General features: G+C 51.3%; 1 protein-coding gene across 6 annotated transcripts in view; it reads right to left on the bottom strand.

Moving 5' to 3' along the window:
• The window catches only part of LOC125450177 (uncharacterized), a 116322-nt gene extending 101856 nt beyond the window's left edge, over positions 1-14466 (bottom strand). For all 6 annotated transcript variants that reach the window (XM_059643508.1, XM_059643512.1, XM_059643509.1 and 3 more), the window contains exons 1-9: positions 14385-14466; positions 5794-5949; positions 5132-5287; positions 4513-4668; positions 3485-3640; positions 3053-3205; positions 1816-1974; positions 1105-1266; positions 373-555 (exon numbers count right to left, since the gene is read on the bottom strand). In XM_059643508.1, coding sequence (XP_059499491.1) covers positions 373-555; positions 1105-1266; positions 1816-1974; positions 3053-3205; positions 3485-3640; positions 4513-4668; positions 5132-5287; positions 5794-5949; positions 14385-14445 — 1342 coding nt within the window. In that variant the 5' untranslated portion in view covers positions 14446-14466. The remainder of the gene's footprint in view (positions 1-372; positions 556-1104; positions 1267-1815; positions 1975-3052; positions 3206-3484; positions 3641-4512; positions 4669-5131; positions 5288-5793; positions 5950-14384) is intronic.
• Positions 14467-16407: the final 1941 nt, after the last annotated feature.

The following is a 16407-nucleotide window of genomic DNA, read 5'->3' as shown; positions in this document are numbered from 1 at the left end:
ACACGGAGACCAGGAAATTGTGCACGGAGCTCCGCCTTCGAGTCTGACTCAGCGGGAAATGGAGACCAGCAAAGTCAGAATGGACATCACACAAGCAGCTTGCTGGGAGCAGGGTGTTCGCCACATACAGCCTGCTCGGAGCAGGGCTTTCCCAGCGCGCACCCAGCTGGGAGCAGGGCTTTCCCCACACACAGCCTGCTCGGAGCAGGGCATTCCCAGCGCGCAGCCGGCTGGGAGCAGGGCTTTCCCCACATGCAGTCTGCTTGGAGCGTGGCGTTCCCCACACACAGACTGCTGGGAACTGGGTGATTCCATGACTGACTGCTGGGTATAGCTGGGTGTTTTAAGAACTGGCAGACTACATGCAGTTACCTGAGACTGACACATTGCGGTTCTGTCCCATGAACGAGTGCACACAGCGTCTACCACACGGAGTCTCACAACATGACGTCCACTTCCCACAGTCCTCATTGTCTTCACACGAGATGCTGTGATTCATCCTGCAGACACGATCCAGGCTGGACACCTTTGGACACTGCTCAGATTTCCCCCAGTCTGCAAAACGAATTGCTGGTGTTTATGCAAGAGGTCACGACAGATGCAGAGGTGGCAGAGACACAGGGAATAGGGGCTTACGGAGAAACAACGGGAGACAGAGAGAACAGTGACACTCAGACAGTGAAGATCTGCAACACGTAGACACAAAAACATGTGACAAGAGGCGGAATGCCGCAGAGAAGTAGAGAGAACGAGACAGAGGGAGAGTCGGAGAGTGAGTGAGAGAGAGAGAGAGACAGAGAAGGCTTGACAGTGGGGGGAGGGGGTAGAGAGAGAGAGAGAGAGAGAGGGAGAGAGAGAGAGAGAGAGAGAGAGAGAGAGAGAAGGAGAGGAATGTGACAGAGAAAGAGTGAGATAAGACGTACAAAATACGGAAAGGAAATGATGAGACACCGAGAGCGGGAGATCTGTTGGATGGACGCACTATGAGAGACAAAGAGAAATACACACACAGACACAAAGTGGGATATACACACAGTGAGGGAACAATCCCACTGCAGTCTCATACAGGCCTGTCCAGCAGACACTTTTCGGACAAGCAATTACCTCCATCAGACTTCCTGTAGAATGACGGGACACAGCGTTTCTGACAACCAGCATCACAGCACCTTTGAGATCCAGCACAATCTCCATCTGACTCACACACCCTCCCAAAGGTGGAGTTACACACACAGGCAAGATGGTCGGGGCGAGGGCACTGCCCATTATCTTCCGGTGAGAGAAAGACAGAGAGAGCGCAGAACCGAGTTAGACACACAGTAAACGTCCCACTGCAGTATTATCCATCTCTCACTCCCAGAACATCGACAGCACAGGGCTCGACACAGACGAAACATCCCACTGCAGTATTACACATCTCTCACTCCCAGAACATAGATAGCATGGGGTTAGATACAGAGTAAAGCTCCCGCTACACTATTCCCAACCTCTCACTCTCAGAACATGCTCAGAACGGGCTTAGATACAGACTAAAGGTCCCACTGCTGTATTCCCCATTTCTCACTCCCAAGGCATGGTCAGAATGGGGTTAGATACAGAGTAAAGCTCCCAGTGTATTATTCTCCATCTCTCACTCACAGGACTGGGGGATAGATACAGAGTTAAACTCCCACGACACTGACACACACCAAACACTCCCTGCACACAGACAAAACAAGCTTACACACAGGGTGAAACATGCCTCTCCCATGTCCCCTCTCAAACACATTCAGTATCTCCAGTGGGACGCTGAGTGCAGATCAGACAACATGAACTCACCATCTCTGAAGTGCTTGAGGACACATCTTGACCCACATGGGGTAAAGCAGCATGTCCCCCACCTGCCACAGTCACTCTCACTTTGACACTCCCTGCCCAGAGTTGTGTTACAGACATAGCTCAGTTGACTGGGGCTCGAGCACTCTCCAGGTCTCTCACCTAGAAAGGGAACATTCAGATGTTAGCTTCTCCTTACACACGAGAGTACAAGGCTTACAGGCATTCTGCGCCGGGGAGACACTCACTGCTGGCAGTCCTTCCATGGTCCAGATGAAGAACTCGACCAAGCTGCACTCTGGGGTCGGCAACACTCTGCTCCCTGCAGTCCGGGGACTATCCCACTTGGCTCACTGCAGAACCTGGTCTATCACAGTCGGTGCCCTGCAGACCGGGGTCTACTCCAATCTGCACCCTGCAGTCCCCGGGTCTCTCCCCTTCTGCTCCCTGCAGTCGCGGGTCTATCCCAGCTTGCTCCCTGCAGTCCCGGGTCTCTCCCCGTCTGCTCCCTGCAGTCCCGGCTCTATCCCAGTCTGCTCCCTGCAGGCCCGGGTCTATCCCACTTGGATCACTGCAGAATCGGGTCTATCACAGTCGGTACCCTGCACACCCGGGTCTATCCCAGCTTGCTCCCTGCAGTCCCGGGTCTCTCCCAGTCTGCTCCCTGCACACCCGGGTCTATCCCAGCTTGCTCCCTGCAGTCCCGGGTCTCTCCCAGTCTGCTCCCTGCACACCCGGCTCTATCCCAGTCTGCTCCCTGCAGGCCCGGGTCTATCCCAGTTGGCTCACTGCAGAACCGGGTCTCTCACAGTCGGTGCCTTACAGACCAGGGTCTTCCCCAATCTTCTCCCTGCGGTCCCAGGTCAATCACACTTGGCTCCCCGCAATCCCGGATCTATCACGGTTCGGTACCCTGCAGACCCATGAAGATCCCAATCTGCTCCCTGCAGTCCCATCTCTATCCCAGTTTGCTCCCTGCAGCCCCGGGGCTGTCCCACTCGGCTCCCTGCAATCCCGCGTCTATCCCAGTTGGCTCACTGCAAACCAGGGTCTATCTCAATCTGCTCCCTGCGGACCCGGGTCAATCATAGAATGCCCCTTGCAGTCCCAGGTCTATCCCAGTCTGCTCCCTCTAGTCCTGGGTCTGTCCCAGTTTTTCTCACTCCAGTCTCCACTTTGCTGAACTGTCCCCCCAAGACCGTTCCCTCCTGCAGACACTCTGTCACACCGCTCTCCTTACCGCGTCTGAAGGAGTAGATACATTTCTTGCCACATCCAATATCACAGCACTGTTTGTACGAAGGGCAATCGTCATCATCCTCACAAGATTGGATCCAGCTTTTCTTACACAGGAAAGACACTTGGGAATGTTCCGGGCATTTCTTTGGCAGAACTAAACGAGAAAGAGAAGGTTATCTTCATCAATCTGCTTAGAAACAGACAGCAGCTCACACTGACTGCATCCAACACTCCCAGGGACAGGGACAGCACTGGGTTACATACAGACTAAAGCTGCCTCTGCACGATACACAAACAAAAACTCCCTGGGACAGGGACAGCACAGAGTTAGACACAGTGTCAAGCTCCCTCTACAGCCCGACCCACTTATTGCTCACCGATCTTGGGGCTATGCAACAAACCTGTGGGAAGCTGTGCAGTCAGGAATACTCACATTTACTGATGAATGTGGGCACACATTTCCCCCCACAGCCCTTGGCCAGGCAGCACCTCTGCCAAACGTCACACTGCGTGTCGTTCCTGCAGTCTTTTCCCAGGGTCGTGTTGCACAACATCGTCAGCCTCCCACGGAAGGGACAAGTTCCGTTCTCTGTGAACACAAACAAGCGCACTTAGGGGACAGAATCACACAATAATTCACACCCGACTGCAGCACACGACACACCCATCTCACTCACAACACACAGCCTGCTGCGCAGTGAAGGGACCAGGAACTGGGGTGAAGGGGGAACACCTCACTCTGTCTTCTGCCGCAGTATCACGGAACAGCTCACTCACAAGGCCTCTCCCATGGCCTTCAGTGGAAAGAAGGTATGGGCTGAGGGGAGAGGAAGGACTTAACTGTGACAGGGTAAGGACATCAGAGACAGCACAGCCTCCACACAGGGCTTACTCATTTTCCCGTCTGCTCACCGGACAGCAGGAACCCTGTCAGCTTCACCCCCTCACCTTCCCGAACCCGGGAACAGGGATCAGGAGCAGGATATCAGTCTCCTCTCACCCCAATTCCTCCATTATCCAGGGACATGCATCAGAGGCAGGATCCCTGTCTGCTCCCCAATCACACACTCTGCAACCCAGGGACAAGGATTGGGGGCAAACTCAAAGTCTCCTTCCCACCCCAATTCCTCCATAACCCGGCGACGTAGAACGGGAGCAGGATCCCAGTCTATTTCAGACCCCAACTTCCCCAAACCCTCTCGGGGAAAAGCTCAGAAATCACAGGACACCAGGTTTTACTCCTTCAGAGCTTCACGCATAGCCCCATTGTCAGGTGATCCTGGGGACAAGGATCGCAGCAGGACCCACTCAGTTTCACAACACTCCTTCCTTAAGCCACGGATGGGGATGGACAGAAGAATCCCGCGATGGCAAACGCCCTGCCCTGCGTAACCATTATTCTGCCGACAGCATACATGAACTGTGGGGCGAGGTGGGTATCCCACGCTCTCTCTTGCTCACCTCCTGTGAAACACTTTGGGGTGCACTTCTTCCCACAGCCAGCATCACAACACAAGTGGTATCCATCACAGTCCTGGCTGTCCTGGCAAGAATGCCCAGTGCTGATCCGACAGAACTTGGAGAGGGTGTCCTCCTCTGGACACTGGTCAGTAGGCTCTGTGAAGGGAAGGACGGCCCAGAACAGTTACAGAGGCCCTCCCAGGCCCCACAACATACCCACACTCCAACATTACCACGCCCTTCCCCTTCCCCAACCTCGCACTCGTCGGGAGGGGGAGTGCTGATTCAATCTCTGACCCTGTGTAATCATCCTCTCACTTACCACTGCTTCCCTCTTTATCCCGACTCCTCCACTGCTCCGACTGCCTCATTACACCCTTCCCATGGGGTTACATCACTCCCGCCCCTTGTCTGAGCCGCGGGCCCCCACCCTAATGTCTACACCCTCCCTCTCCGGGTGTCCATGGTCATTCCACTCATTGCCCGCCGCTCGCCCGGGTTCCTCCCTCACTGATGTCATGAGGACACTGTGAGGTAGTCCCGGTCGCTGAATGCGGGACCATGCGATGTCCTCTCTCTTGCTGGGGTTACGTCGAGTTGGCGTCAGAGGGGGACTTACTTCTCGCAAACCACTGAGACACACATCGAGGCCCACACTCCGTGTTACAGCACAATGCCCAGTGACCACAGGAATTGTTCCCGTCGCAGGGAGAGGTGAAGTTCATTCGACAGACGTAATGCAGTCTGGTCCCATCTGGACACGTGGATCTGTGGTCTGTAGGGAGAGACAGAGACGGAGGGAGAGAGCGAGAGAGATAGAGGGCACTCCTTAAGACTGGTGACCCAACAGAGACCATTCCCTGGGAGATATCTCCCGCAGAGAGCATAGGCATAGGAGCTAGAGCAGGTTACAGAGATAGGGTGGGGAAGTTGGGGACTGGGGAGGGTTACACAGATAGGGAGGAGTGAGGGGGGTCGAGGAGGTTACAGAAATGGAGTGTTGTAGGGGCACGAGGGTGTGACAGAAATCGGGAGGGGGTGTCAGGGCCGGCAGGGGTTACAGAGATAGGGAAGGGAATTGCGACTGGTGGGACTGACAGAGATAGGGAGTGGGTATAAGGGCTGGAGGAGGCGACTAAGAAAGGGAGGGGATGGATGAGGCTGCAGAGATAAGGAGGAGGAGTAGGAGGTAGAGGGGGTTACAGTGATAGGGAGAGGATGTCGGAAGATTGGGAGGGAAGTGTTGGAGCTGGAGGGTCCGAGGGGTTCTGTCGTTCTCACCTCCAGGCTTGAAACTCATGACACATCTCCTCCCACATCCGGTCTCACAACACCTTTGCCAGATATCGCAGTCATCATCAGTGGAACATTGAGAGCCCAGTTTCATCTGACAAATGGGCTGGAGACGAGACTGCGCTGGACATTCGAAGGCTTCCTCTGTTGGGGAGAAAAGGCTAGTGATTTTTACCCTGCCCATTCAGTTTCATCATCGCCATCGCATGCTTGGTTAAGATAGTTATAGTCATATCGTAATACAACACAGTAACAGACTCTTCAATCTAACTTCTCCACACCTGCAAGATCTCCCAAACTGATCTCGTCCTTTTTGCCAGCTTTTGACCCATATCCCTCTCAACCCTGAGAGATAGCAGAAACTGTCGATGCAGGAGAATCTGAGATACAAAGGTGTAGAGCTGGATGAACACAGCAGGCCAGGCAGCATAAGACAAGGAAGAAGGGTCCAGATGCGAAACATCAGCTTTCTCACCCCGATGCTTCCCAGCCTGCTGTGTTCATCCAGCTCTACACCTTGTTATCCCTTTAAACTTTTCCTATTCAAGATGCCTTTTCAATGTTTTAATTGTAACTGCTTCTACCTCAGTGCACCTCATGATTTTATAAATGTCTGTAAGGTCACCCCTCAGCCTTTGAAGCTCCAAAGAGAAGGTCATAGCCTATTCAGCTTCTTCTAATTACCCAAACACTCTCTTTTCTGCACCCTCTCAGTTTAACAATGTCTTTCACAGAGCAGGGAGAACAGTACTCCAAAAGTGGCCTCACCAATGTCTTGCACAACCACAACATGACATTCCAATTCCTGCACTCAATGTTCTGAGTGGTGAGAGCATGCATCCCAAACACGTCCTTGATCGACCTGTCAGTCTGCAATCCCACCCTCAAGGAACTATGTACCCGAAACCCACCCTCTCTCTGTTCAGCAACACTTCCCAGACACCACTAGCCTGAACAGCTCCAAAACTCTCTGACCTCGGGACGGAGCGACCTGTGATAGATAACCGCTTCAACCCACCTCATTCTACCCACACATCAACTCCCTTGGTGAAATTTCTCTGACATCCTGCCCTCCTGGGTGAGATGAATTCTGTGGGGTATGAGGGGTAAGAGTTGGGAGGAAGAGAGGTGAGTGGGGAGTGTGGGGTTAAGAGATGGGAGAGAAGGAAGTGAGAGGGGAGTGACGGGGTAAGAGATAGGAAGGGGAGAGGAGAGTGGGGAATGACAGGTTTATGAGATGGAAGAAGGGAAGAAAGTGCAGAGTGAGGTGTAAAGAAATGGGAGAAGGGGAGGAGAGTAGGGGTTGAGGGGGATGTGTGGTGTAGGACAGGAATAAACTGGGTGAGATATTAAAGGGAGCTTGGACCAAGAGTGGGATTAGGCTGGTTGAGATATTAAAGATAGCGGTGAATGAGGGGGAGAGGGCTTAGGTTGGGTGGGATATTAAAGGGCAGGGTGAGTGAAGTGGGACAGTAGGGTCAGACTGGGTGAGATATTGAAGAGAGATAGGAGTGAGGGGGAGAGAGGGACTCGACTGGGCGAGACATTAAAGGGAGAGGGGAGAGAAGCGGAAGAGTGGGATTAGACTGAGTGGGCAATGAAAGGGTGTGGGGAGAGTGGGCGAGATGGGGATTAGGTAGGGTAGGATATAAAAGAAAGAGGTGAATGAGGGGGATAGAGGGATGAGGCTGGGTGGGATATCAAAGAGAACATTGAAAGAGGGGGAAAGGGGGATTAGGCTAAGTGGGGTATTAAAAAGAGCAGGAAATGAGGGGTAGAGAGAGGGTTTAGGCTGGGTGGGATATTAAAGGGAGCGGTGAATGAAGGGGAGAGAGGAATGAGGCTGGGTGAGACATTAAAGACAACAGTGAATGAGGGGGAGGGGGATAAGGCTGGATGGAATATTACAGAGAGCGGTGAATGAGGGGGAGAGGGGGAATAAGCGGGGAGGGATGTTAAAGAGAGCGGCGAATGAGGGGAGAAGGGGAAAAGGCAAGGGGGTTATTCAAGAGAGTGGTGAATGATGCGGATTGTGGGATTAGGCTGGGTGGGATATTAAAGGGGCGGTGAATGAGGGGGAGAGTGGAATTAGGCTAATGGGGTAGTAAAGAGAGTGGTGAATGATGGGGACAGAGGGTGATAAGGATGGGTGGGATATGAAACAGAAAGGTAAAGGAGGGGGAGAGGGGTTGAGGGTGGGTGGGATATAAAAGAGACTGGTGAGTAGGGGGAGGGGGATAAGGCGAAGTGGGGTATTAAAAAGAGCGGTCAATGAGGGGAGAGCGTGGGTTTGGGCTGGGTGGGATATTAAAGAGAGCGGTGAAAGAGGGGGAAAGAGAGGGATTAGGCTGGGAGGGATATGAAAGAGAGTAGTGAATGTGGGGGAGAGTGGGATTAGGCAGGGCAGGATATTAAATAGAGCGGTAAATGAGGGGGAGGTAGGGATTAGGCTGGGTGGGATATTAAAGAGAGCAGTGAATGAGGGGGAGAGGTGGGATACGCTGGGTGGGATATTAAAGAGAGCGGTGAATGAGGACGGGAGGGGGATTAATCTGTGTGGGATATTAAAGAGAGCTGTGAATGAGGGGGAGAGAGGGATCAGGCTGGGTCGGATATTAAAGAGAGTGGTGAATGAGGAGGAGAGAGGGATTAGGCTGGGTGGGATATTAAAGACAGCACTGAATAAGAGGGAGAGTGGGATTAGGCTGGGTGGCATCTTAAACAGAGCGGTGAATGATGCGGATTGTGGGATTAGGCTGGGTGGGATATTAAAGGGGCGATGAATGAGGGGTAGAGTGGGATTAGACTGTCTGGGGTATTAAGGAGAGTGGCGAATGAGGGGGAGAGCGGAATTAGTACGGGCGGGATATTAAATGGGTGGTGAATGAAGGGGAGAGAGGGATCAGGCTGGGTTGGATATTAAAGAGAGCGGTGAACGAGGGGGAGAGAGGGATTAGGTTGGGTGGGATATTAAAGAGAGCGGAGAATGAGTGGAAGAGAGGGAGATTAGGCTCGATGGGATATTAAAGACAGCACTGAATGAGGGGGAGAGTGGGATTAGACAGGGTGGGATATTAAAGGGAGCGATGAATGAGGGGGAGGCAGGGATTAGGCTGGGTGGGATTTGAAAGAGAGAGGTGAATGAGGGGGAGAGTGGGATGAGACAGAATGGGATATTAAAGGCTGTGGTGAATGTGTGGGAGAGAGAGGGATTAGACTGTGTGGGATACTAAAGAGAGCGGTGAATGAGAGGGAGAGGGAGATTATACTGGGTGGGATTTTAAAGAGAGCGGTGAATGGGGGGGAAGGGATTAGGCTGGGTGAGATATTAAAGACAACTGTAAGTGAGGGGGAGAGGGGGTTGAGGCTGGGTTGGATATTAAAGAGAGCGGAGAATAAGTGGGAGAGAGGGATTAGGCTCGGTGGGATATTAAAGACAGCGGTGAATGAGTGGGAGACAAGGGAATTAGACAGGGTGGGATATTAAATAGAGCGATCAATGAGGGGGACACAGGGATTAGACTGGGTGAGAAATTAAAGAGAGCGGTGAATGAGGGGGAGAGACCGATAAGTCTCGGTGGGATATTAAAGAGAGCGGTGAATAAGCGGGAGAGGGAGATTATACTGGGTGGGATTTTAAAGAGAGCGGTGAATGAGGGGGAAGGGATTAGTCTGGGTGAGATATTAAAGACAGCGGTAAGTGAGGGGGAGAGGGGGTTGAGGCTGGGTTGGATATTAAAGAGAGCGGAGAATAAATGGGAGAGAGGGATTAGGCTCGGTGGGATGTTAAAGACAGAACTGAATGAGGGAGAGGGTGGGATTAGAATGGGTAGCATATTAAAGAGAGCGGTGAATGAGGTGTAGAGAGGGATTAGATTGAGTGGGATATTAAAGAGAGCAGTGAATGAGTGGGAGAGTGGGATTACGCTGGGTGATATCATTCAAAGCGCGGTGAATGAGGGGGAGAGGGGGATTAGGCTGCGTGGGATTTGAAACAGAGTGGTGAATGAGGGGGAGAGTGGGATGAGACAGAGTTGGATATTAAAGAGAGCGGTGAATGAGGGGGAGAGAGGGTTTAGGGCAGGTGAGATATTAAAGAGAGCGGTGAATGACGGGGAGAAGGGGATTAGGCTGGGTGGGATATTAAAGAGAGCAGTGAATGAGTGAGAGACAGGGGAATTAGACAGGGTGGGATATTAAACAGAGCAATCAATGAGGGAGTGACAGGGATTAGACAGCGGTGAATGAGGGGGAGAGTGGGATTAGGCTCCGTGGGATATTGTAGTAATCGGTGAATAAGGGGGAGAGGGAGATTATACTGGGTGGGATTTTAAAGAGAGCAGAGAATGAGGGGGAGAGAGGGATTAGGCTGAGTGGGATATTAAAGACAGTGGTAAATGAGGGGGAGAGGGGGATTAGGCTGGGTGGGATAGTAAAGAGAGGTGTGAATAAGTGGGAGAGAGGAATTAGGTTGGGTGGGATATTAAAGAGAGCGGAGAATGAGAGGGAGGCTGGGATTACATTGGGTGGGATATTAAAGAGAGTGGTGAATGAGTGGGAGAGAGGGATTAGACTTGGTGGGATATTAAAGGGAGCGATGAATGAGGGGGAGGCAGGGATTAGGCTGGGTGGGATTTGAAAGAGAGAGGTGAATGAGGGGGAGAGTGGGATGAGACAGAGTGGGATATTAAAGGCTGTGGTGAATGTGTGGGAGAGAGAGGGATTAGACTGTGTGGGATACTAAAGAGAGTGGTGATTGAGGGGGAGAAGGGAATTAGTTTCATTGGGGTATTAAAGAGCGTGGTGAATGGGGAGGAGAGGCGAATTAGGCTAATTGGGGTATTAAACAGAGCGTTGAATGAGAGGGAGAGAGGGATTAGACTGGGTGGGATATTAAAAGGACGGTGAATGAGGGGGAGAGAAGGGTTAGGCTGGTGGGATATTAAAGGGAGCGGTGAATGAGGTGGAGAGAAGGATTAGGCTGGGTGGGATATTAAAGAGAGTGGTGAATGAGTGGGAGAGAGGGATTAGACTTGGTGGGACATTAAAGGGAGCGATGAATGAAGGGAAGAGTGAGATTACGCTGGGTGGGATATTAAAGAGAGCGGTGAATGAGGAGGAGAGAGCAATTAGGCTGGGTGGGATATTAAATAGAGCAGTGAATGTCAGGGCGATGGGGATTAGGCTGGGCGGGATATTAAAGAGAGCGGTGAATGAGTGGGAGGCAGGGGAATTAAACAGGGTGGGATGTTAGATAGAGTGATGAATGAGGGAGAGACAGGGATTAGACTGGGTGAGAAATTAAAAAGAACAGTGAATGAGGGGGAGAGAGGGGGGTAAGTAAGGGTGGGATATGAAATAGAGCGGTGAATGAGGTGGAGAGATGGTTAGGCTGGGTGAAATATTAAAGAGAGCGGTGAATGGAGGCCAAGAGAGGGTTTAGGCTAGGTGAGACACTAAAGAGAGCGGTGAATGACGGGGAGAGAGGGTGATAAGTAAGGGTGGGATATTAAACAGAAAGGTGAAGGATGGGGAGAGGGGGATTAGGCTCGGTGGGATATTATAGAGAGCTGTGAATGGAGGGGAGAGAGAGATTAGGCTGGGTGGGATATTAAAGACAGCGGTGAATGAGGGGGAGAGAGGGATTAGACTGGGTGGGATATTAAAGAGAGCGATGAATGAGTGGAAGAGAGGGGGATTCGGCTGGATGGGATATTAAAGACAGCACTGAATGAGGGGGAGAGTGGGATTGGGCTGGGTGGGATATTAAAGGGAGCAATGAATGAGGGGGAGAGAGGGATTAGGCTGGGTGGGATATTAAAGCGAGCGATGAATGAGGGGGAGGCAGGGGTTAGACTGGGTGGGATATTAAAGAGAGTGGTGAATGAAGGGGAGAGAGGGATTAGACTGGGTGGGATATTAAAGAGCGGTGAATGAGGGGGATAGAGGGATTAGACTGGGTGGGATATTAAAGAAAGCGATGAATGAGTGGATGAGAGGGATTAGACATGGTGGGATATTACAGACAGCGATGAATGAGGGGGAGAGAGGGATTAGGATGGGTGGGATATTAAAGAGCGGTGAATGAGGGGGATAGAGGGATTAGACTGGGTGGGATATTAAAGAAAGCGATGAATGAGTGGATGAGAGGGATTAGACATGGTGGGATATTACAGACAGCGATGAATGAGGGGGAGAGAGGGATTAGGATGGGTGGGATATTAAAGAGAGCGGTGAATAAGGGGAAGAGGGAGACTATACTGGGTGGGATATTAAAGAGAGCGGTGAATGATGGGGAGGGTGGGATCAGGCTGGGTTGGATATTAAAGAGCGTGGTGAATAAGTGGGAGAGGGGAATTAGGCTGGGTGGAATATTAAACAGAGCGCTGAATAAGTGGGAGAGAGGGATTAGGCTGGGTGAGATATTAAAGAGAGCGATGAATGAGGAGGAGAGACGGATTAGGCTCAGTGGGATGTTGTAGAGAGCGGTGAATAAGTGGGAGTGGGAGATTATACTGGGTGGGATTTTAAAGAGAGCGGTGAGTGAGGGGGAGAGGGGAATTAGCCTGAGTGGGATATTAAAGCGAGCGGTGAATGAGTGGGAGAGAGGGATTTGGCTGGGTAAAATATTAAAGAGAGCAGTGAATAAGTGGGAGTGGAAAATTATACTGGGTGGGATTTTAAAGAGAGCGGTGAATGAGAGGGAGAGGGGAATTCGGCTGGGTGGGATATTAAAGAGAGCGGTGAATGAGGGGGAGAGTGGGATTTGGCTGGGTGAGATATTAAAGACAGCACTGAATGTGGGGGAGAGTTGGATTAGAATGGGTGGCATATTAAAGATAGCGGTGAATGGGGGGAAGAGAGGGATTAGACTGGGTGGGATATTAAAGAGAGCTGTGAATGCGGAGGAGAGAGGGATTAGGCTGGGTGAGATATTAAAGACAGTGGTAAATGATGGGGAGAGGGGAATTAGGCTGGGTGGGATATTAAAAAGAGCGGTGAATATGTGGGAGAGAGGGATTAGGCTGGGTGGGATATTAAAGACAGCACTGAATGAGGGGGAGAGTGGGATTAGAATGGGTGGCATATTAAAGAGAGCGGTGAATGGGGGGAGAGGGGGATTAGACTGAGTGGGATTATAAAGAGAATGGTAAATGAGGGGGAGAGAGGGATTCGGCTGGGTGGGATATTAAAGAGACCGGTGAATGAGGGGGAGAGAGGGATTAGTCTCAGTGGGATACTGTAGAGAGCGGTGAATAAGCGGGAGAGGGAGATTATACTGGGTGGGATTTTAAAGAGAGCGGTGAATGCGGAGGAGAGAGAGATTAGGCTGGGTGAGATATTAAAGACAGTGGTAAATGATGGGGAGAGGGGAATTAGGCTGGGTGGGATATTAAAGAGAGCGGTGAATAAGTGGGAGAAAGTGATTAGTCTGGGTGGGATATTAAAGAGAGCGGTGGATAAGTGGGAGAGGGGGATTGAGGCTGGGTGGGGTATTAAAGACAGAACTGAATGAGGAGGAGAGTGGGATTAGAATGGATGGCATATTAAAGAGAGCGGTGAATGGGGGGAGAGGGGGATTAGACTGAGTGGGATTATAAAGAGAGTGGTAAATGAGGGGGAGAGAGGGATTAGGCTGGGTGGGATATTAAAGAGAGCGGTGAATGAGGGGGAGAGAGGGATTAGTCTCAGTGGGATATTGTAGAGAGCGGTGAATAAGCGGGAGAGGGAGATTATACTGGGTGGGATTTTAAAGAGAGCAGTGAATGCGGAGGAGAGAGGGATTAGGCTGGGTGAGATATTAAAGACAGTGGTAAATGACAGGGAGAGGGGAATTAGGCTGGGTGGGATATTAAAGAGAGCGGTGAATAAGTGGGAGAGAGGGATTAGGCTGGGTGGGATATTAAAGAGAGCACTGAATGAGGGGGAGAGTGGGATTAGAATGGATGGCATATTAAAGAGAGTGGTGAATTGAGGGAGAGGGTGTTTAGACTGAGTGGGATTATAAAGAGAGTGGTAAATGAGGGGGAGAGGGGGATTAGGCTGGGTGGGATATTGTAGAGAGCGGTGAATAAGTGGGAGAGGGAGATTATACGGGTGGGATATTAAAGAGAGTGGTGAATGGGGGGAGAGAGGGATTTCTTTGGATGGGATAATAAAGAGAGCGGTGAATGAGGGGGAGACAGGGATTAGACTGGGTGGGATATGAAAGAGAGCAGTGAATGATGGGGAGGGGGGGATTAGGCTGGGTGGCATATTAAAGACAGCAGTGAACGAGGAGGAGAGAGCGATTAGGCTGGGCAGGATATTAAAGAGAGCAGGGATTGGGGGGCGACAGTGGGACTAGTCTGGGTGGAATATTAAAGGGTGCTGGGACTGAGAGGGGAGTCTGGGATGAGGTTGGGTGGGACATTAAATGGTGATCCAACTCAACCGCAAACAGCCAATGAAACCCATGCTTAAGGCACTACCAACAGCTCCCACCACAAAGCCTTCACCCCTTCCCAGGCACCCCCGTCAGACACCCCTCATCCCGCCTAACAATCCCTCCTGCCCCACGTCTAGCTTTTACATCCCACCTGTATGGCCAGGACCAACCAGCCAGAGCATCAACAGCAGCAATGCTCTGAGGAGTTTCATGACCGTCAGAAGCTGGGAGTGTTTCCCCTCAGGATGTGGAGGAGACTGAAGGCTAGTGAATATATACACTGCCCGCAACCACACCATCCTCTAACTCCACCCATCCACTAATCTGCTCTCAAATATCTTGGATGTTTTTCTGTGTGCTTTAAAGTTAATCCCTCAGAAAGTGCAGGTAGAGAAATGCAGAATTTTTAGAGGGATTAATCTGTACCTCAAACTCGATCCTAATGCACTCTCAAATCATGACGTTCCCAGTGAAATTGTTCCATCATGCACAGCGAGATCCCACTAAAGAAACAACACAACAAGGTGGTCGGAAAAAACTCAAATGGGTATGGTTGTTTAAAAAAAAAATTCACCTTTGAGCCACTGGCGTGGAAATCACCAAGAACACTTTGTTTGGATTTCACCATTGAATCTCTTAAATTTGAGGAAGAGACAGAAATTTCCATGATTTTGCATCTGTTCTCAGAAATAACTCCATCACGACAGCATTGTCACACTCTCAGTGCTCCAACAATGCCAGCTCCCTCAGCACTGACCCTCCAACAGCGACCGCTCCCCCAGTACTGACCCTCCGACAGCGCCCGCTCCCCCAGTACTGACCCTCCGACAGCGCGCGCTCTCTCAGCACTGACCCTCCGACAGCACCTGCTCCCTCAGCACTGACCCACCAACAGCGCCCGCTCCCTCAACGCTGACCCTCCAAATGTGCCACTCCTTCGGGACAGACCCTACAACAGTGTGGCATGACAGGGCCAGAGTCAAGTTTCCCACACTTGGGAGGGGTGAGATTGGAAAATGAGGAGTGGGGAGTCAGTGATTCCGGCCATTCGAGCCCGGTCCACCATTCACCATCATCTCATCCTGGTCTGAGCTCCACTTTCCTGCCTGCTCCCTGTATCCCTTTGTTCTATCAGAAACACACCTGTTTCCATCTGAAATCTGTTGCTTGATGCTGCCTCCACTGCACTCTGGGGCAGCAGGTTTCACAGGTTCACAACCCTCTGAGGGAAACAGTTTCTCCTCAGGAACAGGGACATGTCCCACTTCTGGCCCCCAGAGATGGTGTCTCCTGGTATCTCATTAACCAGGAGAACTGGCTAACCTTTCTTGACCTCATAGAGCTCCTCTCTTGCAAAATCTCCCGGGGGGGTGTGTTGTCAGGTAAACAATGCAAGAGCAATATGACAACAAGTAATCTGGGAAGAGAGATCATATGGCAGGGAATAACAGGCCAGGGGTGGCAGTGTGGGGGATTAATCAGCAGCTCCTGAATTCAATCACAAAGAAGACAATGTCAAATGACCCGGTCAGAATCAAAAAAAATCACCATCTGATACACACTCTGAATGGGAACCTAGGAAACAGATAAGGGATTAAAATCTGCCCTTTCTATGTTGAATGAGCCTTGGTGTGAGAGACCGGCCACTGGGCGGAAGCAGACTGGGGCTGGCAGGGTCACGCACATCACAGCTTGGCACGCGAGTTGGACACGTGCATGTTCACACAAACACACTAGCCCTGATTCTGACTGGGATAACGGGGTCTCAAACTCTCTCCCACACACACAAACACACACACACACACACACACACACACAAACAGTGATTGTGTGACTATTCAGGAGAAAATGTACACCATACAGTCACCTCCAATATGTTCCGTGTGTGTGTGTGTGTGTGTGTTTGTGTGTGTTTGTGGGTGTTTGTGTGTGTGTTTGTTTGTGTGTGTGTTTGTCTGTGTGCGTGTGTGTCTGTGTGTGTGCGTATGCGTGTGCCTTTCTCCTAAAATTCCCACATCATTCATGTTACAGACACACACTCTGTGGGGGGGTTGGAGGGGGGCAGCATGTTCCCCTATCTGAGGGGCATTAACAGGACTCTACTCTAACCTAACGACGAGACTGATTGATCAGTCAATTGGATTAGGAGTCCAATGCCACTTGTCAAATTAATA

This window comes from Stegostoma tigrinum (genome assembly GCF_030684315.1).
Source record: "Stegostoma tigrinum isolate sSteTig4 chromosome 44 unlocalized genomic scaffold, sSteTig4.hap1 SUPER_44_unloc_1, whole genome shotgun sequence".
In the NCBI taxonomy this organism is placed as follows: Eukaryota; Metazoa; Chordata; class Chondrichthyes; order Orectolobiformes; family Stegostomatidae; genus Stegostoma; species Stegostoma tigrinum.
Note: the sequence above shows the minus strand (reverse complement) of the source record. Positions and strands in the feature narration are given on the sequence as shown.